Source organism: Herpailurus yagouaroundi, unplaced genomic scaffold (assembly GCF_014898765.1).
Source record: "Herpailurus yagouaroundi ecotype Mexico unplaced genomic scaffold, PumYag 180, whole genome shotgun sequence".
NCBI classification, from domain to species: Eukaryota; Metazoa; Chordata; class Mammalia; order Carnivora; family Felidae; genus Herpailurus; species Herpailurus yagouaroundi.
The window spans coordinates 7,749,278-7,772,947 of record NW_024412411.1 but is presented as its reverse complement, the minus strand read 5'-3'; the positions used below and the strand labels follow the sequence as shown (position 1 = coordinate 7,772,947).

The 23,670-nt window shown below is 37.0% G+C and overlaps 1 protein-coding gene across 4 annotated transcripts in view; it reads left to right on the top strand.

Annotated features, from left to right (window-relative positions):
- The window catches only part of NARS2 (asparaginyl-tRNA synthetase 2, mitochondrial), a 132,839-nt gene that overhangs the window by 49,334 nt on the left and 59,835 nt on the right, over positions 1-23,670 (top strand). For all 4 annotated transcript variants that reach the window (XM_040489484.1, XM_040489485.1, XM_040489483.1 and 1 more), the window contains one exon: positions 9,535-9,629. In XM_040489484.1, the coding sequence (XP_040345418.1) occupies positions 9,535-9,629 (95 nt within the window). The remainder of the gene's footprint in view (positions 1-9,534; positions 9,630-23,670) is intronic.

Below are 23,670 nucleotides of genomic sequence, written 5' to 3'. Positions count from 1 at the left end.
GGGGGGGCAGGGAGAGAGGGAGAGAGAGAATCCCAAGCAGGCTCCGTGCTGTCAGCACAGAGCCTGATGCAGGATTTGAACCCATGAACCATGAGATCATTACCTGAGCAGATATCAAGAGTCAATCCCTTAATCAAGTGAGCCACCCAGGCGCCCCTTTCCTTGCTTTCTTTTTATCGGACTTCGTCTCTTCTGATTTCTGATGGCTAACTCCCTCCACTCACACTTGACATCACTCTTGGTTAACAAGCATTTTTGGAACAATTAACTCGTCTCTGGCACTGTGCTAGGTGTTTAATATACTAAGATGTATAAATTCATTCCCTATTCAAAGAACTCAGTGATCATTTGGCCTTCTCTTCTCTTGGCCTTCCCTCAACTGTTTTCATTACAGGTAGTGCAGTGTAACCACCAACATTCTTCCTGGTATTTGACTTTGTTTCATACTTTGTTCTTGTTTTTTAAATTTTTTTATTGGTGCCGATCAAAGGAATCCATGCCACCATAGGACAAAAGATAAAGTCATTAATGTTTATGTGATAAAGAATACACAGAGAATGGGGCACCTGGCTGGCTCGTTCATTAGAGCATACAATTCTTGATCTCAGGATCATGAGTTTAAGCACCACATTGGGCATAGAGCTTACTTTAAAACAACAGCAATAATAATAATAAATGAAGCCTGTGTCAAAAACAGATAATGAAAAAAAAAAAAACGCATACACAGGGAATAAAACCCATATACCATTTGAGTACCTGCTGATAGTACCTCAGAGTCCTACTTTAAAAAATATTTTATTTTAAATGTATTTTGGGGTTTGTTTTTTGGTTTTCTGTTTTGTTTTGCTTTGTTTTTTAGAGAGAGCACAGGTGAGTGGGGCAGGGGGCAGAGAGAGAGAGAGAGAATCAATCCCAAGCAGGCTCCATACTCAGTGCTGAGCCCAATGTGGGACTCAATCCCACTACCCGAAGTTGGACTCTTAACTAACTGAGCCACCCAAGCACCCCCTTTTTTTTTTCTTTTTTTCTTTTTAAATGTTTACTCATTTTGGTAAAGAGAGAAAGAGAGTGCTCAAGCAGGGGAGGGTCAGAGAGAGCGGGAGAGAATTCCAAGCAGGCTCTAAGCTGTCAGTGCAGATCCTGACACAGGGTTCAATTTCAAGAACGGTGAGGTCATGACCTGAGTCAAAATCAAGAGGCAGACACTCAACCAACTGAGCCACCCAGGCACCTCCGAATGTGTATTCTTTTAATCTCAGCAATATTGAGTTCAGTTAAACATAATTTTCATTCATGGTGCACTGTCATTATTGGTCTTCCCAAGGCACTTGTGTCATATTACTTTGTAACAAAACCATTTATTCTTTCCTATGAGTCTACAGGTCATTTGGATGATACTGATCTCAGTTGGACTTGGTTAGCTGATGGTTTAGCTGGAAACTGGCCAATCTAGATGACCTCACATGTCTCTCAGACATGCCTAATCAGGGCATGATGTGTTTGGTAGCATAGGTCCAAGAAGGAATGTGGAAATGCACAGCTACTATTTTTGTAAATTTTTGTTACCATACCATTAGTCAAAACAAGTCACATGGCCAAACTCAGAATTAGGGTGTGATATACTAAGGGGTGCCAATACAGAGAGGTGTGAAAAATTGAAGCCATTAATTCAGTTAATCTAATCTAATCTAATCTAATCTAATCTAATCTAATCTAACTCTGTAGTAATTGCAGTACAGCACTTGGTGGTTGCCTTAGAGCTACCATTGGTCAGTAGTACAGAAGAGCTAGAAACTAGAGATTACCCAGCCCTTCAGTATATGTGTGTCACTGGGGCAGACTGCCACAGTCTTCTGAGAGTCACGACTTGAGCTTTATTTTCTCCTCTCAAATCTTTTGCACTTACCTCTCCAATAGTAGATGACCAACTATAACCTGGAACCAAGCAGGAAAGGGAATTTTAGGAAACATAGTCCTTAGTTTGGATGGGGACAGTAATGCCAAGCTGGCAAAACACAATTCAACATAGTCCCTTTCTTGTTTTATTTTTTCCTCTTTATTCCAATCTCCTCTCCCATTCTTTTTTCTTCTCTTTTGGAGGTACTCACTTTAATATTGTTGATATGTCATCTTTTATTGTGTCTATAGTCTCATAAAATATGAGTGATCTTTTATATGTGCTTTTAGTTTACATTAATGATAATGTACCATGCATCTTGTTCTGTTTCCTACTTTTTCCCATTTAACTCTGTTGAAATTCTGTCCCCGTAGGTACATTTATTTGTTGCTTCTCATTGGTACAAAATATTCAGTGGTATTTTTCTGCTACATTTTACTTATTCATTCTTCTAGTTAAGGGCTCTTTGGTTGTGTCCAGTTCCAAGTTACACCCAGAAAAAAAGTACTGCGTAAATGGTCTTCAATGTATTCCCTAATGGACTTGTATAAAAATTTTTCTGGAATACATATCCAGGAATATATTGCATGTGGCCTTCTCTCTCAAAGCCAGTGACAGCTTGTTGAATCCTTGTCCTTCTTCAAATCTCTGACTTCCTCTTTTGCAACCAGCTGTAGAAAATTCTGCTTTTAAAGGGCTCACGTGGTTAGGTTGGGAACACCCAGAAAATCTCCACATCTTGAGGCCATCTGACTTGGAAGTTTATTTTATTTTTGTATTTGGGGGACCTTTTAGTAAATAAACTGTAAGGCAGGAGGAATAAGTATCATCTCACTTTATTTTTTTTTTTAATTTTTTGCTCGTTGCTTTTTTTTTTCATCACAAGTGTATTCTTTAATACCCATCCTCTATTTCGCCCATCCTCCCCCCACCCACTTGTCTGGTAACTATCAGTTTGTTCTCTGTGGTTCTTTTCTCTATAGTTCTCTTTTTTCCTTTTATTTGCTCATTTGTTTTGTTTCTTAAATTCTGCTTATGAGTAAGATCCCATATTTGTCTTTTTCTGACTTATTTCACTTAGCATTATACTCTGTATCTCTATGTTGTGCAAATAGCAAGATTTCATACTTTTTAATGGCTAAATAATATCCCACTGTTACAATATAATAAATCCATCATACATACACACACACACACACACACACACACACACACACACACACATGCATATCACATCTTGTCTATCCATTCATCTGTCGATGGACACTTGGGGTGCTTCCATAGTTTGGCTATTGTAAATAATGCTGCAATAAATATAAGGGTGCATGTATACTTTGAATTCGTGTTTTTGTATTTTGGGGGTAAATACCCAGCAGTGCGATTACTGGATCGTAGGGGAGGTCTATTTTTAATTTTTTGAGGAGCCTCCATACAGTTTTCCAGAGTAGCTGCACCAGTTTGCATTCTCACCAACATTGCAAGAGAGGGTGTCCTCTTTCTCCACATCCTTGCCAACACCTGTTGTATCTTATGTTTTTTATTTTAGCCATTCTGACAGATATGAGGTGATACCTCATTGTAGTTTTGATTTGCATTTCCCTGATGATAAGTGATGATGAGCATCTTTTCATGTGTCTGTTGGCCATCTGGTTGTCTGCTTTGGAAAAATGTCTGTTCATGTGTTCTGCCCATTTTTTAATGGGAATACTATTTGGTTTTTGTGTGTTGAGCTGTGTAAATCCTTTATATATTTTGGATACTAACCCTTTGTCAGATATGTTATTGCAAATATCTTCTCCCATTCAGTAGGTTGTCTTTTAGTTTTGTTTTTCCTTCCATGTGCAGAGCTTTTTATTTTGACGTAGTCCCAATAGTTTTTGGTTTTTTTGTTTTTGTTTTTGTTTTTTTGCTTTTCTTTCCTTTGCCTCAGTAGACATATCTAGATAAGTGTTGCTACGGCAGATGTCAGAGAAATTACTGCATGTGTTCTCTGATTTGGAAATTGAATTGCAAAATCCCTTCTTGGCAGTTCCTGCCTTAGTGGTTGACTAAATAAAGCTGGGGTTGTGGGGCGCCTGGGTGGCGCGTTCGGTTAAGCGTCCGACTTCAGCCAGGTCACGATCTCGCGGTCCGTGAGTTCGAGCCCCGCGTCGGGCTCTGGGCTGATGGCTCAGAGCCTGGAGCCTGTTTCCGATTCTGTGTCTCCCTCTCTCTCTGCCCCTCCCCCGTTCATGCTCTGTCTCTCTCTGTCCCAAAAATAAATAAACGTTGGAAAGAAAAAAAAAAAAAGCTGGGGTTGAGAACCTTGGGGTACATCTTAGAAATCTGCCTATCGTACCCTGAGTCTACACCTACACTTGACATTAAACAACTTTCTAATGTTTGTCAATCTGGTAAATGTAATGAATTTTTCTTAAAATGCCTTATTTTCATTTGCATTTCTTTAATTTGTAATGAATTTGAGTGTTTCCTCTTTCATCTTAGCCATTTGAATTTTCCTTTTTGTAAATCTCTTTTCATATCCCTTGCCCAGTTGGGAAGCAGCATATTTTCTTGTTTTCTTGGCAGGAGGCCCTTATATATCCTGTCCATTAATCATTTGTCAATATTAGATGCTGAAAATATTTTACTCTTTTTTGAAAGATTTTATTATTAAGTGATCTCTACACCCAACATGGGGCTCAAACTCAACCCTGAGATCAAGAGTCACATTATCTATTGACTGAGCAAGCCAGGTGCCCTGAAAACATTTTCTTCTTAATCTGTCATTCTTCTTCTGACTTGGCTTATATACTTTCTTTATTAAATAGAAATCCGTAATGCTAATGTCAAATTTGTCAGGGTGCCTGGGTAGCTCAGTCGAACGGTTAAGTGTCCAACATTGGCTCAGGTCATGGTCTCATGGTTTGTAAGTCTGAGCCTAGCACTGGGCTCTCTGCTGTCAGTGCAGATCTTGCTTCGGATCCGCTGCCTCCCTTTCACTCTGCCTCTGTCTCTCAAAAATAAATAAAAGCATTTTTAAAAAACTAAAACATAATTGTCCGTATTTCAGTTTATCATTTGGATTTGGTGGATCTTGTTAAAGAAGTCCTACCCACTGGCAAAGTCACAGATTAGATGCATAATTGGTATATTTTATTCTTCATTTCTAACAAGTATTTAAGATTACTAATCTTAAATTTGCAGTGTTATTAGTTTTTGACCCTGTCATCTCTAATAGTTACTTGTTTATATATGCTTTTTAAAAAATTGAGGTGAAATTCATATAACATAATTAACCATTTTAAAGGGTACATTTTGTGGCATTTAATGCATTTTTATCATGTTATATAACTACTACCTGTATCAAGTTCCAAAACATTTTTATTACCCCAAAAGAAAACTCCTGCCCGTTGCCATTTCTCCTTCCTCCTCCAGACCTATGGCTCTCACCAGTCTTTATGGATTTACCTCTTTGAGACATTTCCTTATAAATGGGATCATACAATATGTGGCCTTTTATGTCTTACTTTCACTTAGCATAACGTGTTCAAGGTAAGCCATGTTTCAATGTGTATATAAGTATTTCATTTCATCTCCTGGCTGAATATTATTCCATTCTTTGCATATATTAATTTTGTTCATTCATTTATCCATTAATGGACATTTGAATTGTTTCCACCTCTGGCTATAGCAAATAGTGCTGTTATGAACATTAAGGTACACATATGTATTTGAGTACGTGGCTTTTTTTTTTAATGTTTTATTTATTTTTGAGAGAGAGAGAGAGTGCATGCACATGCAAGAGGGAAGGGGAGGGGCAGAAAGAGAGGGAGACACAATCTGAAGCAGGCGCCAGGCTCCAAGCTGTCAACATAGAGCCCGACGCAGGGCTCGAACCCACAAACCGTGAGATCATGACCTGACCCAAAACCAAGTGTTGGATGTTTAACTGACTGAGCCACTCAGGCGCCCTGACTACCTGGCTTTAATTCTTTAAGGTATATACCTAGGAGTAGAATTGGTAGGTTGTATAGTAATTCTTTATCTTTTTAAGGAACCACCAAACTGTTTTCCTAAGCAACTACACCATTTAACGTTTCTGGTTTCACTCCATTATGACCAAGGAAAAAAACTTGTATGATTTCATTCTTTTTTAGTTTATTGAGATGTGTTTTATGTCTTAGGATATGGTGTCCTCAACAATATTCCATGTGTACTTGAGACAAATGTGCAGTCTGCCGTTGTTGGGTGGCATCTATCACTTTTAAGTTTCCTCTCTCTTAATTCAGCATGTGTTTGGTTGCTATAAAGCTTTGACTGTTTTCCAGAGTTCCCACAGTTGATTCTGACAGTTTTTACTCATTATTTTTAGTTGTTCTGTGGAGGGACAGTCCTTCAGAGGTACCCATCCTGTCATGTTTGCCAACATCACTCTCAGTAATTCCTTTTTAAAATGTTTTGTAACGTCTCTTTAACATTCTGAAGTAAAATGTATAGGTAATCTACCTTAATTCATAGAGAAGTTTAAAAAAAACAATGTAATGTGGGGGACCTGGGTGGCTCAGTTGGTTGGGCATCTGACTTCAGCTCAGGTCATGATCTTGCAGTTTGTGGGTTCAAGCCCCTCATTGGGCTCTGTGCTGACAGCTCAGAGCCTGGAGCCTGCTTAGAGTTCTGTGTCTCCCTCTCTGTTCCTGCCCTACTCGTGCTCTGTCTCTCTCTCTGTCTCTCTGTCTCTCTCTCTTTCATAAATAAACATTAAGGGGCGCCCGGGTGGCTCAGTCGGTTAGGCGTCCGACTTCGGCTCAGGTCATGATCTCACGGTTCGTGGGTTCCAGCCCCACGTCAGGCTCTGTGCTGACAGCTCAGAGCCTGGAGCCTGTTTCAGATTCTGTGTCTGCCACTCTCTCTGCTCCCCACTGTTCACCACACTCTGTCTCTGTCTCAAAAATAAATAAACATTAACAAAAATTAAAAAAAAATCAATGTAACGTATAAACTGTAGTGTATAGGCGAAATAAAAGGAAGTAATTTTTAAAGCATAGTATGAATTTCAGTATGTGAGTACATATGATATTGGAAGGCATAATGAAGTAGTGACATGTTTTACCTATTTAAATAAGTTGGATTAAAGAGATGTAAGACGACCAGATTCCTTTTTGTTCAAATGCTAATAAGTGAAAGACTAAAATGTAGTCATAAAAACGAAACTTTTTATATGTACAGGAAATGAGAGAAATCACTTAAGGAGGAGTTGAGGTAAAACATCAATACAAATTATAGACTAAAGAGGTGAAAGAAAGGAGAAAGTATAATATTCTTATAAATATGCTGGACCTTATTTGAATCATAATTGCTTTGTAAAGAGCGAGGAAATATATTTTTTTATTTGAAATCCTAACACATGTCAGGGCAAATATGTTAGTATTGAGTACTTAAGTTCCTGGAAACAACGTCCTTTCAGTGAATATGGGATTCAGAGATGGATTTTTAAAAAGCAGTGATAGGGAGTGCCCGGGTGGCTCACTTGGGTAAACGCCCAACTCTTCTTTTCAGCACAGGTCGTGATCTCCCAGTTCATGGGTTTGGGCTCCATGCTGACAGAACAGTCTGCTTAGGATTCTCTCTCTCTCCCTCCCTCTGTCTGTCCCTCTCCCCCCGCCCCACCTCTCTAAATAAATAAACATTAAAAAAAAATAAAAAGCAGTGATAGGACGTTTAGGACCAGTTTCAAAGTAAGTTTGAAAAATAACCAGCAATTACAAAATAAATGAATGATTTTAATTGGTAATTTTTACACTAGATTTCTCATTCATATACATATATGCCTATATATGATATGCAATATTTTTAAAACCGATGGAATTAAATAAGATGCCTTCATTTCTCTTTCTTTCTTTTTTTTTTTTTTAAAGTAGGCTTCGTGCCCAGCATAGAGCCCAAACTCCTGACCATGAGATCAAGACCAGAGTCAAGATCAAGAGTCAGATGCTGAGCCAACTGAGCCCCCCACGTGCCCTAAGAGGCCTTTGTTTCATGTATTTCTGTAATTCAGTATTTGATACTAAGTCTCTTAAAAAGGAGTTTCACATTCTCTATTGTGTATTTAAAATTGGCTTTTTTCAGGCACCTGGGTGGCTCAGTTAGGTGATCCTATGGTCGTGGGGCTCCACACTGAACATGGAGCCTGCCTTGGGGGATTCTCTCTCTGCCCCTTCCCTGCTTGCACACACTCTCTCAAAATATAAGTAAACAAAATAAAATAGGCTTTATTGCTATAGTAACTGCACTGTTACACCAAAACACTTTCAAACAAATGCACAATTTGAGGTACAAGCATAAGTAAATTAATTTTCTTCCAAAAAAGTGAGTATAATAGTCATATCTGGATCCAGAAGCTTTCTTAAATTTATACTATTTAAATTGTGTTGACCTTCAGATAATTTTTTAGCTTGTTATAAATGTTGCCTGGCTTGTTTCCTACCTGTTTCAAATAGAATGAGCACGCTCTTTTGTAAATTGGTAAAGATCTTTAAATCTAATTGCTCCCAATCTTTTAAATATTTTTTTTGCTCTTTTGTAAATTTGTAAAGATCTTTAAATCTAATTGCTCCCAATCTTTTAAATATTTTTTTTAAGTTTATTTATTTATTTTGAGAGAGACAGAGACAGTACAAGCTGGGGGGAGCAGAGAGAGAGAGAGAGAGAGAGAGAGCGAGAGAGAGGCCCAAGCAAGCTCCACCCTGTCAGCACTGAGCTCTACGTGGGGCTCGAACCCACGAAACCACAAGATCGTGACCTGAGCCAAAACCAAGAATTGGACGCTTAACCTAAACCTGAGCTACCCAGGTGCCCCAGTTGCTCCCAATATCTTTTAAAGATAGGGTTCTGCTCTTCTTACCTCTGAGTTGTGGTGGAAATTAAGTGAAATAATGTATATAAAAATTTATAATATGTTTATAAAAATCTGCATTAAAAGCATTATTAATAAAATTTAATAATAGGACAACACATGTTCTAGAGGCTATTCCCTTGAGAAAATCAAATCTCAAGCATAGGTCAGAATTTTAAGAGATTATATAATTCTTCACATTTAAAATTTTAATTCATAATGTCTTACTTTGGCTTGTCTCTCAATCAGAAATACTTTTTTTTTTTTTTAACATTTATTTATTTTTGAGACAGAGAGAGACAGAGCATGAATGGGGGAAGGTCAGAGAGAGAGGGAGACACAGAATCTGAAACAGGCTCCAGGCTCTGAGCTGTCAGCACAGAACCCAACACGGGGTTCAAACTCACGGACTGTGAGATCATGGCCTGAGCTGAAGTCGGACACTTAACTGACTGAGCCACCTAGGCGCCCCATCAATCAGAAATACTTTTTATGCAGAAATGTATTTTGTGACAGAAGTACTTTGCCCTTTGGTTGTTGTACATTTTGAAAATACAGAGCAAACTTCCTTGACCTTAGCACTTTCCAAGTAGGCATCTTCTCTTTTAAGGATATACTGAGAACTGCCTCCATTTTTAAGAAAATGACTTGTCCTCACGTATGTTTAATTGCATTGTAATTTTTAGTTGTGGCATGTATGTGAATGCAAAAAGTAGAACAAAACGTCTCATAGCTTTTTGTGGTTCGTGTTTTTCATTTGCAGCCTTCAAGTAAAATTAAGGTGCCTGAGGAGAATTTCTTCAATGTTCCTGCTTTCTTAACTGTTTCGGGACAACTTCACCTAGAAGTGATGTCAGGGTACAGAATTTTCTTTCTCTTTTGCTTTAATAGACTACCGATTATGGGTTGTGTAAGAGTGAAATAATGCTTTTCTTCCCAATGCTAAAACCTAAAAATTGAAATTAGTGTTTATAATTAGTCCACTTGAATTCACCAGAGTACATTTAGATTTCACAATAACCAGGTTTCTTCCAAAAATACAGTAGTCTAGACTTCTGGTTTTAGTGAAAAATATAATACTGGAAAGATGAAGTTGTGATTTTTTTTTCTTTCTCCTAATTTTTTTTTTTTTTTTGCATAAATCTCACAATTTACGTGTACTTAATCATGTTTATGAAAGTAAAGGCAGTTTTAGTTCACATCAGAGCCAGGTATTAGCCCCTTTCATTTAAAAAAAACAAAAACAAAAAAAGTAGTACCTGGAACAGATGGAAGAAAAAAATTTTTTAAGTAATTGGCTTAAATATAGAAAATTAACCCACAGAACCATCAGGAGCGACATATGACAAATCAGAAAGTCTTGGAAGTCAGATCACATGGTCTTGAAAATAACATATACTTTACTTAGATTCTTTTTTCTGATTTATCTTTGAGACAGAAATTGTTATTTGATAAGTCTAATAACCAGATAATTAACAAGACTATCAGAATACTGTGCAGAAAACCTATTATTGTAATAGCCCTGTGAGAGTGTAGGATTTGCAGAGCTGTGTGTAGAAAAGGTCATGTTAGGCATGTCATGGAAAATTCCGTATGCCTTTCAAAGCATAATTTTAAAAAATTAAAGGGGTGCCTGGGTGGCTCGGTCGGTTAAGCGGCCGACTTCGGCTCAGGTCATGATCTCGCGGTCCGTGAGTTCGAGCCCCGCGTCGGGCTCTGTGCTGACAGCTCAGAGCCTGGAGCCTGTTTCAGATTCTGTGTCTCCCTCTCTCTGACCCTCCCCCGTTCATGCTCTGTCTCTGTCTCAAAAATAAATAAACGTTAAAAAAAATTTTTTTTTTAATTAAAATCATGCCTCATACAAATATAAACTGAACATGTATCAAATATTTTAGTCAATTCATTAATTACTGAGGGAACAAGTAAAGGAGTAAGACTAGTTCAGAGAGCATTTGAAGAGCTGTGTATTCATAGGCAATTTAAGAAAGGAATTTTAGAATAAGATTACTAGGGTAGTTACAAACTGGTTAATAATGTCCTAGACACCATTTCTTTAATTTGGAATTTTCTCTTCTACCTGACAGAAATGATTTGCAGCTCTCCTAGACAAAAATCTACAAGTTAACATGTAAATTTACTTAATCTGGGGTATTTAATTCAATAGTAAATAGAATAATAGAGCAGAGTACTTTCTGATAAGCAATTAAATAACATTTGAATGGGTCTGTGTCCTCATAGTCCATTGAAAGGACACACTGTTTACATTTTGGCCTTACATCCAAGTTTTTTGCATAATCTTTCTTAATTTTTTGGTTTTCTTTTTTTTTTTTTTATCTATAAAGTTAATGGCAAAGTACCTTCCCCTCAGAAATGTCCTAATACCTGAAATATATAAATTTACTAAGTGTTTGCCATTATAATACCACCTAGTGGATTAAATATGTTCCCTCTTTCTCAGTAACGTGAAAGAAACCATAGAACACAATGTACAGCGAAACCTGACAGAAGATTAAATTGGCAGAAGAGGAGGTTCAGTATTATTTAATGTGTTTTGAAGTATTTCTAATAAGTCAGTCAAATGTATCTAGTTGAATATGCATAGTTCTAGGACTATTAATATGCAGTACCTCATGTTTCAGATTAATGCCTGATTTAATCTCCAATGAAAAATTGTTACTCTTCCCTCTGCTTTTTCTTTCATTTTATTCAGCAGACTTTCAAATTTTGTTTTGTTTTTGAGAGAGAGAGAGTATGAGTAGGGAGAGATTGGGGGTCAGAGGATCTGAAGCAGGCTCAGTGCTGACAGCAGTGAGCCTGATGCGGGGCTCAAACTCACAAACCTGATCATGCCCTGAGCTGAAGTCGGGTGCTCAACTGACTGAGCACCCAGGCACCCCTATTTAGCGGACTTTCAAAATGGAGTAAATGGTAGTTAAATTTGGAACATCAACATTTTTCAAAAAAATATCTATGTTGGTTTAGTGGTTTTATGGCTCCATATTAAAGTTTAATTTTGTTGTTGTTTTTAATAAACTTTCTAATTTTGAGCAATTTTTAAATATATAAAAGTTGCACAGATAGTGCAGACTTTTTTATACCTCTTGCCCAGTTTCCCCCATTCTTACTATTGTACATTGCCATGATACAGCCAACAAAACTAAGAACCCAATGTTAATACATTACTATTAACTGCACTCCAGACTTTATTTGGATTTCATGTTTTCCAGCAGTGCCTTCTTCCAGGATCCAGTTTGTTATGCCTCCCCAGTCTCTTCTAGTCTGCATCAATTCGTCAGTCTTTTTTTCTTTTTCATGACTTGTAGAATGTATCCCAGTCTGGATTTGTCTGATGTTTTTCTCATATTTAAACTGGGGTTATATGGGTTTTTGGAAAGAGTACTATAGAGGTGAAGTGATCTGATATCAGGGGGTATGTGACATCCATGTTAACCTTTATTAATATTAATATTATTAACCTTTATTACTTGGCTAAAATAGTGTCTGTTGGGTTTCTCCACTGAAAATATACTATTTTTCCCTTTCTTTGTTCTTTGGAAGTAAGTCACCAGGTCTAGCCAACCCTCACTCTAGGGAGGTGGGAGATGGAATTAAGCATCACCTCCTGGAAGGTAGGGTATTTGGAATTCTTCTGTATGGAACATTTGTTACCACTTCCCTCTTAGTGATTTTTGTACTCACTTATATCAGGAGGGACTCATGTATTTATTTTATAGGTTGGGTTATACTCTAGTTCTGTTACGTATTTTGTTGTTCAAACTGTTGTAGTTTTAGCTGTTGGCAACTCATTCACATCAACTCTCATATCCTTTTGACATGCCCCTATCATTTTGTTTTTTGAGTACTTCCTTATTCTCTGGTACTGTAAGACACCCCTTATTTATTTATTTATTTATTTAGATCAGTGAACCTACACTGACACATTATTAATACTCTTAAGTTTGTAGTTTACATTAGGATTCACTTTTGGTGGTGTACATTCTATTGTTTTGGACAAATGTGTAATAATGGCATATATCTGCCATTATAGTATCATTTAGAATAGTTTCACTATCCTAAAAGTCCTCTGTGCTCTTCCCCCTCCCTTTTTTTTTGGTGCAAAAAGGTGATTTTATTTTTTTAGATTTTTTAAAAATATAATTTATTGTCAAATTGGCTAACATACAGTGTGTACAGTGTTTTGGAGGTAGATTCCTATGGTTCATTGCTTACATACAACACCCAGTGCCCATCCCAACAAGTGCCCTCTTGAATGCCCATCACCCATTTTCCCCTCTCCCCCAACCCCTCATTTGCCCTCGGTTTGTTCTCTATTTAAGAGTCTCTTATGGTTTGCCTTCCTCCCTCTCTGTTTGTAACTATTTTTTTTCTCCTTCCCTTCCCCCATGGTCTTCTGTCAAGTTTCTCAAGTTCCACATATGAGTGAACACATATGATATCTGTCTTTCTCTGACTGACTTCTTTCACTTAACATAATACCTTCCAGTTGCTGCAAATGGCATGATTTCATTCTTTCTCATTTTTGCCAAGTAGTATTCCACTGTAGATATAAACCACATCTTCTTTATCCATTCATCAGTTGATAGACATTTAGGCTGTTTCCATAATTTGGCTATTGTTGAAAGCGCTGCTATAAACATTGTGGCATGTGCCCCTGTACATCAGCACTCCCGTATCCTTTGGGTAAATTCCTAGTAGTGCTATTGCTGAGTCGTAGGGTAGTTCTATTTTTAATACTGAAAAAGAAAACCAAAGCGGGAGGCATCACAATCCCAGACTTCAGCCTCTGCTACAAAGCTGTAACATCAAGACAGTATGGTATTGGCACAAAAACAGACACATAGACCAGTGGAATAGAATAGAGAACCCAGAATTGGACCTACAAATGTATGGCCAACTAATCGTTGACAAAGCAGGAAGGAGTATCCAATGGAAAAAAGACAGTCTCTTTAGCAAACGGTGCTGAGAGAACTGGACAGCAACATGCAGAAGAATGAAACGAGACCACTTTCTTACACCATTCACAAAAAATAAACTCAAAATGGATCAAGGACCTAAATGTGCTCTTCCTATTCATCACTCCCTCCCTCTTAATCCCTGGCAACCACTGTTCTTTTTACTGCCTCCAGAGTTTTGCCTTTTTCAGAATGTCCTATAGTTGGAATCGTAGAGTAAGTAGCCTTTTAAGAGTGGTTTCTTTCACTTAGTGTCGTATACATTCAAGGTTCCTCCAGGTCTGGATAGCTCATTTCTTTTTAGTGCTGAATAATATTCTGTTAATCTGGATGGACCATAGTTTATCCATTCACCTGCCGAGGAATACCTTGGTTGCTCCCAAGTTTTGGCATTTATCCTAGGTTTTTAATTTTCCCTACCCAGACCCAGAATCAGCCATTTCTTCAGAGACTTGGTTCCTTTTACTGGAAAGTGTTATTTTAGAAACCAAGACTCAGTCACTGGGTATCTTGCTGCTCTAGGGGGATTATGGCTTCTACACCCTCAGTAGACACAGCTATAAATACGTTTTTTAAATAAGAGAAAGCTAAGTGTTTTTATCATATTCTGCCTCTAAATATAACTTATACATGACATATTTATTCTGAGAAAATTAGGAATACTAAATTGCAAAACCTATGTTCAGATAGGTCATGTAATAAAAATTTACATTTCTTGTCAGTTAAAGCCAGAATAAGGAAAATATTCAACCTCATGTATTTGAAACAGCTTTTGATTATTATTGGTTTTTTCTTTTCTTTTCTTTTATTTATTTTCTTTTATTTATTTTATCTTATTTTATTTTTATTTTTTATTTTATTTATTTTTTAATGTTTTATTATTTATGTGTTATTGTTTATTTAATGTTTTATTGTTTTATGTTTTATTTTATTTTATTTATTTTATTTTATTTTTATTTTATTTTTTATTTTATTTATTTTTTAATGTTCTTGAGAGAGAGAGAGAATGTGTGAGCAGGGGAGGGGCAGAGAGAGGGAGACACAGAATCTGAAGCAGGCTACAGGCTCTGAGCTGTCAGCACAGAGCTGGATGTGGGGCTTGAACTCACAGACCACAAGATCATGATCTGAGCCATGCACCCCTGATCATTATTGTTTTTCTTTCTTTGTTGGTTTTGTTTTGCTTTTGCTTTTTGCTTTTGGTGTTTTGTTAACAGGTGTTTTTTCCTTATGATGTATTTTTTTAGTAAGCTATGAAGGCAAGCATATTTCAGGATAAAACATGTTTTCCTCTTGAACATTGCTGTTGGAAATATAAATTGGTAGAGCCTCTCTATAGAAATACCTTTTACCAAGGATTTCATGTCTAGGAATTTTTCTTAAGAGAATGATCTTACAACTTTGTAAAGATGTATAAACAAAAATGCTGAAAGCAACTTTATTTACTCTAGGGAAAATTACTAATAATCTATCCATTTAGGAAGCTTGATTAACCCTCACTGTACCAAGAAAATAGTCATCACCTTTTACCATCTGGGGATAATTCACCTTATTTTTAATAAATATTTTTAAGCCATCTTCTGAATAATTTTCAGAAGCAAAAATAAAGAAATAGTGAAAATCAACTTTATTAGAATTTTAATAAGAATTTAAACATAGCAAACCCAAATTTTTACAGACTAATTTATTGAGAGATAACTTGCTTACCATAAAATTTATCAATTTAAAGGATACAATTCAATGGGTTTTAGTGTATTTTCACAGTTCAAATATCACCATAATCTAATTTAAGAATATTTTTGTCATCCAAAAAGAAACTTTTTCCCATTAGCACTTACCCTCTATCCTCCCTCCCACTCTGTGCAACCACTTGTCTACTTTATGTGTCTGTGCATTTGCCCATTCTGGATATTTCATACAAATGAAATACATAGTATATCATATTTTGTTCCACTTTGCATAATATTTTCAATGTCTGTACACATTGCAGCATGTAGTAGTATTTCATTTGATTTTATTGCCAAATAACATATATGAGTATACTATAGTTGTTTATACATTCAGCAGGTAATAATGGGCATTTGGGTTATTTCTACTTTTTGGCTATTATTAGTAAGAGCGAATATAGTGATAGCGAATAGTGAATATTTGAGTGCAAATATTTGTGTGACCATTTCTCTTGATAGATACTTAGAAATGGAACCTGTGTGTCACATGGTAGGAACTGTGAGGAACTGCTAGGCTGTTTTCCACAGTGCCTGCATTACATTCTTGTCAACACGTACTGTATGTCTTTTTTATTGTGCCAAAATGGCATCTTATTATGGTTTTGATTTTCATTTCCCTAATGACTACTGATGGTGAGTGTGCCTGTTGGCCATTTGGGTATCTTCTGTGGAAGAATGTCTATTTAAGTCTTTGGTTCTTTTTTTTTTGGTTTGGTTGTCTTTTATTATTTAGTTGTGAGAGTTCTTTATATACTCTGGATATAAGTCCCTTATCAGATATATGATTTACAAATTTTTTTTTTCCGATTCCTGGGGTTGTTTTTCATTGTCTTGATGATGGTAGCAAACCTCAATTTTTATTCCCACTTTTCTGGGTTTTAAAAATAGCCCATCTAGACACAGCACTTTGAATGTAGCTATTTATTGACTGCCATGGCATGAACCAGAAATATATCTATATTTAATATAGATTCTCGATTTCAAATACTTCTTTAATAATGTCTAGCTTATTATTACTTCTGGTTCTTGCACTCTCATCATCAAAAAGTAATACTTTTGAAAACAGGATAGCTCATAATCTTGTTGAAGAAAGTATGGCCATCTATTTTGATCCATAATTGCAAAATATTTTTATTTTTAGATTCGTAAACACCAATTATCAAATCACTTAACTTCTTTTATTTGTACCTGATATTATTTCCTCCAAACACCTTTGTATACATCCTTGCCTTCAGCCTTTGTTCATTTATTAACCATATCAAGTAAATTCTTATGCACAAATGATGAAACAATATTGTTGCATACCCTTTCAGCAGAATGGTATGATCCAAGTTCTTGTTGCATGTCATTGCATGATGAAGTCGTAACTGTAGAATAACTAATTGGATAAAATATCATGTTTCCTTTTTGCCCTTAAAAATGTATTGTTCCCTTATCAGTTCTTGGGTTTGAGAAAATTCATTTAGGATATCGTTATCTGTGTAGGCTCATTGTCTGAGATTTCACTTATATACAACCAATTTTACCATTATTCGCTTGTTACTATCTGTCTCTTTGCATTCATTTCCTGGCTTGCCTAATATTTATGAAGCATCTTTATCATTTTTCTTCTCTTTGTCATTGTGAGTGAAGAATAAAAGATCTCAATTCTCAACTGTGTTCTCTGAAAACTACAAAAAGACTTTAACAATACTGTCTCCAGGCTTTTCTTACAGATGACACAATTCTGTGTGTACTGCGGTAAGAAAACTGAGGATGATATAATGGTGCTGATTTATCTCATTCTGTATCTTCCTCTTATCCACTATGTGTCTGTCATAAGCACCCACCATTCTTCTATTTTCAATATTTTACTCTTTTTTAACCTAATTAGGAGTAATTGATGAGTAATGATGAAATAATTTATAGGATGATGAAATAGCAAAATGTTTTAAATATATAGGGAAAATAAGATCACTTAACCCTATATGCATCTTAGGTTCATGAAAGGATTCAGTTAGTTTTATTCTATTTGAACAAAGTAGTACAAATTTCTCTGTCTTTTGGATGACATCTGTAGTGGCTTGAATTAATGTACCCCAAAAAGAAATCCCTTGAATACAGCCTGATTTGGAAAAAAGATCTTTGCAGATAGAATCAAATTAAAATAGTGGATTAGGGTGGGCCTAAATTCACTGACTCTTATCTTTCAAAAGAAATAAGGGTGTTTGAATTCAGAGACATGGAGGAGATAGTCATGGAGGGAAGAAGACCATGTGAAGACAGAAGCAGAGATAGGAGTGATGCTGAGGAATGCATACTAAAGATTGCTGAGAGGCACCAGAAACTAGGAAAGTTCCTCCTTAGAACCTTACAAGGAGCATGGCTCTGCCAACGCTTCGATTTCAGATTTCTAGCATTTATAACTGTGAGAGAATAAATGTGTATGCTTTTACGCCTAGCATTTTGTGGTAATTTGTTATGACCACCTTAGGAAACTAAAATACCTTTTAAGAAAGTATAAATCATGAAGTGCTAATTTAAGAAATAGTTAAAATAGCTGAACAACAGACTCCTAGCTGTAGAGAACAAACTGATGGTTACCAGAGGGGTGGTGGGTGGGAGGGTGGGTGAAATAGGGGATGGGGATTAAGAGTACACTTATCTTGATGAGCACTGAGTAATGGATGGAACTGTTGAATCACGCTATTGTACACCTGAAACTAATATAACATTGTATGTTAACTCTACTGGAGTTAAAATTTTCTTTAAAAATTCTTGTTCCTCTTTCCGGGCGCCTGGGCGACTCAGTCGGTTAAGCGTCCGACTTCGGCTCAGGTCATGATCTCACAGTTCGTGGGTTTGAGCCCCGTGTCGGGCTCTGAGCCTGGAGCCTGCTTCAAATTCTGTGTCTCCCTCTCTCTCTGCCCCTCCCCAGCTCGAACTCTGTCTCTCTCTCTCTCAAAAATAAACATTTAAAAAAAAATTAAAAAAACTTACTCTTTCAAAATAACAACACATTGCTCAACAAAGAAACTTAAAAATTAAAACTGGATATAATGGACCTTGGCAATGAACTGAGGGTAAAATTAATTATGAATGATCCAAACAATGGATTACTGTACAGCTTTTAAAACTGATGATAAAGCTTTACACCATGTTGTTAAAAGGGGGAAAATGGTTATGAAACAGAAAGTAGAATGTGATTCCAGGTTTTTATAATGTGTATGCATGTGTATGCAGGAAAAATATACATCAGTGTTCAACTAATAAGCAGTGGCCATCTCTGCTAATTTTTATTTTCTTCTTTAAGTTTGTCTTTTATTCAGATCCAAAAAACTAGTATTTATTACTTTTTTAATGAGAAAAAATCAGCTGTTTCCATTGTGGGGACAAGGAGGAATCAGCTTACACTTCAAGTTGATTTTATTCTAGTTTGATTGTTTGCTTTGTGATTGGTATGAGCAATCTTAAACTCACTCCCGTGGGTCATCTCATCAGTTCACATGCTGAGCTCACAAGCCATGAAACATTCATATTCAGGATGTACTCATCCTGTTAAGTGGCTGTGGTAAGGATGTCAACATGTGAACCTGAGTTACAGAGGTATCCTTTATAATTGAGTGTGAAACTGTCTTCCCATCCCATATAACTTTCTCATTCCTCACCCACTTGATGCTTAGATGATTATCTGAACTTTGTTAATTTATACTTCTTTGATTTTCAAGAGTTTTTTGATTATAGCTATTATTCATTCTATATGTTTTTGCACATGCCTGTTTCTAATGCCCCTCCCTGTAGCAGTAGACTGCTTTTTTTCCATATTTCATTTCTCCACAGCTCAACTGAAGGCAGACTTTCTCCTTGAGTCCTTCCCTGCTTTTCTCAAATATTATTTTTCTCTTTTTTCTTACAGTACTCACCTATCTCATGTCCTAAAGGAAAAAAGTTCCTCTTAACATTTAGCCAGTTTTTAGTTCTTTTCATGTCTACCTCAGATTATAAACATCCTAAATATTTATGTCTACTAAAATTAGTAGATATTTAGTAAGTATTGGTAAATTGAATTCTCATTCTTCCAAATTTGTCTGTATAGTTTCTGCTATAAAATCAAGCCCACACCAGAGTTAAATATATATTAATCACTTCTTTTACTCTATTTCATGGAAAAGATATCACCATGGAACTTTGAGATCTTTAATTACCTAATTTCATGAATAATGAAATAGGAATAATGAATAATGATGGTTCTTTATGCTGTTCTCTTGATATGATAATGGGACCTTAAAGCAAAGAGATTTCTTTTTAGTGTATTATGTATGTTAAAAATTAACTATTTTGGGGCGCCTGGATGGCTCAGTCAGTTAAGTGTCCGACTCTTAATTTTGGCTTAGGTCATGATCTCACTATTTGTGAGATCAAGCGCCATGTCAGGGTCTGACAGTGCAGAGCCTGCTTGGGAGTCCCCCTCTCTCTCTCTTTCTCTCTCTGTCCTTCTCCCCTGCTTGCATTCTCTCTCTCTCTCTCTCTCTCTCTCTCTCAAAAATAAATAAATAAACTTTAAAAAGGAAAAAAAATAAATTTTGGTAGAAATATGAATTTGCAGACTATTTGTATAAAAGACTCAGGAACTTCATTGTCTCCTTACCAATGTCTTCATTTGTACAGTATAGCTAGCGGATGAGCATTTCAGGCAAATTGAGCAGTAAGTGCAGAGGCTTTTCATTTTTAGTAGGAATATTTAGTTTGTCTGGGTGCAGTACAGAGATTGTGAATATTTGGGTTAACCAGGGGTTGGGTATTGCCAAATGAGATTGATGGAAGTAGATAGGTACGGAAGGTCATGATCAAGAAGGAGTGAGGAAGTTGGGGTGGTGGGTGATGATGGAAAAAGTGGTGGATTTAAAGAATTGGAGGTCTCAATGAAGAATCATTGGTATGGAAGTGCTAGGTAGGGTTAAAATCTGCACAATTATGAGGTAATGGTCAAAGAATGGTGTTGTGAAATTCATATCTCCAATGTGAAATCTCTGCTCGGTTCCCACCTGTGAAATGCCACTTGTCTTCTCCAGTTGGCTATTGTTTAACCATCTCAACATGTTCAAAACTAAATCCATCATCTTATTCCCTCAGTCTGTTTTTTCCTTCTGAATTCCCAATGCCAGGAAATGGTACTACCTTCTTTCCAGTTTGTGTTAATCTTTCCAGTAGCTGTGTTAATATCATCCCCAACTTTTCTTTTTCAACACCCATTGCATCTTTCCAGTCATTTGCATCTACTTCGTTTTGCTTCAGCTATCCTAAACTGCTTATAACTGTCTAATCACATCCTGTTTAATATACAGGTGTTTCTGCGCCTTTGTTGTTATTCTGCCTGGAATGTCCCCATGCCTTTGTCTAGCTAACCCCTGCCTATCCCATCTAAACTCAGCTTAAAAATGATCTCTCCCAGGGACGCCTGGGTGGCTTAGTGAGTTAAGCATCCGACTTCAGCTCAGGTCATGATCTCATGGTTTGTGGGTTCAAGCCTCGTGACGGGCTCTATGCTGACAGGTTGGAGCCTGGAGCCTGCTTCGAATTCTGTGTCTCCCTGTCTCTCTGTACCTCCCCACTTGCACTCTCTCTCAAAAATAAGTAGATATTAAAAAATTTTTTTTAACTTAAAAAAAAGTCTCTCCCAGGATCCCCACTCCCACCCCCACATCTTACTTGTTTAAGTGTGCTTCTTTTGTACATCCATGTTGCTTTATTCTGTTTTATAACACTGGAATCACTGATTTTTTTTCTCTGTTGATTAGACTCTGAGCTTTTGGATTTAGGGACTGTTTAATTTTGTAACATTATTAATACAGAATCAAGACTTTAATACCTGTTGGAAAGGATTTCTGTCAATCCTATTTATAAAAAAACTTGTAATTACCTGTTTATATGCTTATCTCCCAATTAGCCCACAAATTCCTCAAACTGTATCATGTTCCTCTTTGTCTTCATAATTTCTTTTGCTATCATTTGCCTGATTCAGAGCTCAAAAATCAATCTCAGCTTGACTGAACATTTGTTGAGAGTCAGCTGTGTACCAAACACTAGGTTAGGTGCTGGGATACAGAGATGAACACAACAGATAGGATCCCAACCTTCATGACCCTGTACAATCGAATGAGCATGATGGGCATTAAGTAAAAAACTCACAGCATGGTAACTGTTATATATACAAAAGACTGTCCTGAGGCAAGAACAGCATATGGCAAGGGAATTTCAACCTTGTCTAGGTCGAATTGAATTTAGAAGTAACCTTATCAGTGGAATGATTACATGAGAGTGCATTGTAAAATGTCATTTATATTTAATGACCCCTGGCTGTTATATTTAGTTTGGATTGTATTGCTTTTCTGTTCTTGGAACAACAGGAATCTAGTTAATACAACTTTAGAGCATTTTTGGTATACAGACTTTTAGTTACCCCAGTACATGTTATCTGTATTTGGTTGTGGAATGTCTTTTGGTACTTTAATGTCTTGTGTAATACACTATCCTTGAATGAATTATATTTAGCCAAATCATGAAAAGCTAGTAAACTGTCTAGCTTTTCTGCCCTGTTCCCTTATCTACTTCCAAATACTTATAATCTTTTATTAAACTTTGTATGAAAAGGTTGTGACTTCGTATCCTATCTGACTTTAGGGCAACAGCCAGGATGAGAGGAATGTGGACATCATGGTCTAAAGAAATGGTTGAAGAATCTGAATAAGTTTAACATAGGAAAGACAAAAGGGAGACATGATTTAAGATGTTTTCCAATCTATGTGTTGGGCTTTGGTTAGAGCCCTGTGTACAGATGAGTAAATGATTTTTTAAAGAAGAACTTTATTGAGATATAACTAACTTACCATAAAATTCACCCTTTAAAATTTATAATTCAGGGGCGCCTGGGTGGCGCAGTCGGTTAAGCGTCCGACTTCAGCCAGGTCACGATCTCGCGGTCTGTGAGTTCGAGCCCCGCGTCGGGCTCTGGGCTGATGGCTCAGAGCCTGGAGCCTGTTTCCGATTCTGTGTCTCCCTCTCTCTCTCTGCCCCTCCCCTGTTCATGCTCTGTCTCTCTCTGTCCCAAAAATAAATAAACGTTGAAAAAAAAATTTTTTTTTAAAAAAAAATAAAAAATAATTTATAATTCAGTAGTTTTTACTATATTTGCAAAATTGTGCAACTGTAATTAGGGCCCAAGGGTGCAGGAGCACATGACTTTGGAGGTCCCAAACAGACCAGGTTGAGCCCTTTGCTGCTGGCAAAATCCAAAGGTGGAAAGACAGGTGGTGGTGAAACAAGACAGGAATTTATATCAGTGAGGACCATGCTGGGAAAATAGCAGACTAATATCCCAAAGGCTGTCTCCAATGTGCTGAAAATACTGGCAGGTTCATATAAGGAAGATGTGGGACAAAGATTGGTGAGTGTGTGCAGGTGGGCAGTAAAGATCAGGTCGGTCACTGTCTTGGAGTCAGTCATGTGGGGGCTTGCCGAAGTCAGGGCAGTCAGTGCTCAACGGGGTAGTTTTGGTTCCCATCACAGGATGCTTTGCCCATTGGGTCTTTTGCCTGAGTGAAAAGATAAGCTGGAAAGAACTTCAGTTAGAAAGTATAGTCTGAAGTCAAAATAGAGGCAGTTTAAAGCACAGCTGGGTCCTCTTTCACAACCATTACCACTATCTAATTTTATATTTTTTATAGTTTCATTACTTATCCATTAGTAGGCACCACCCATTCCTCTTCTCCCCAGCCCCTGGCAACCACTACTGGATTAAAAACAGTGGGAGTGGGGCCCGGCAATCTGTGTCATGACAAACCTGTCAGGTGAGGATGATGCTGAGGACTACTGCCCTGGAGAAAGACTCTTCCCTGGTTGATGGCGACATCTGGCTTCCAGCCATTCTGTGGGAAGTGTGAGGGCTGACAGTTCCGTATGTAAACTCAATCAGTGAATCTCCATTTCCCCCATCTCCAGCCTCACCAAGGTTCTGTGTGCAGTTCACCTCCTGTCTTCTGCAGCATACTTAACTCTCTATTCTAGGTAATGGTTTCCAGACTTTGACACGTTGGTCATCACTCAACAACTATTTCTTCAACCAAAGATTGGTTGAAGTCTCTTGTCCCCTGAAGACCCTCTTCCCCTTTCTTCCTTTTAACTTATTATTATTTTAAGATTGTCTCAGGAAGGAGTGAATGT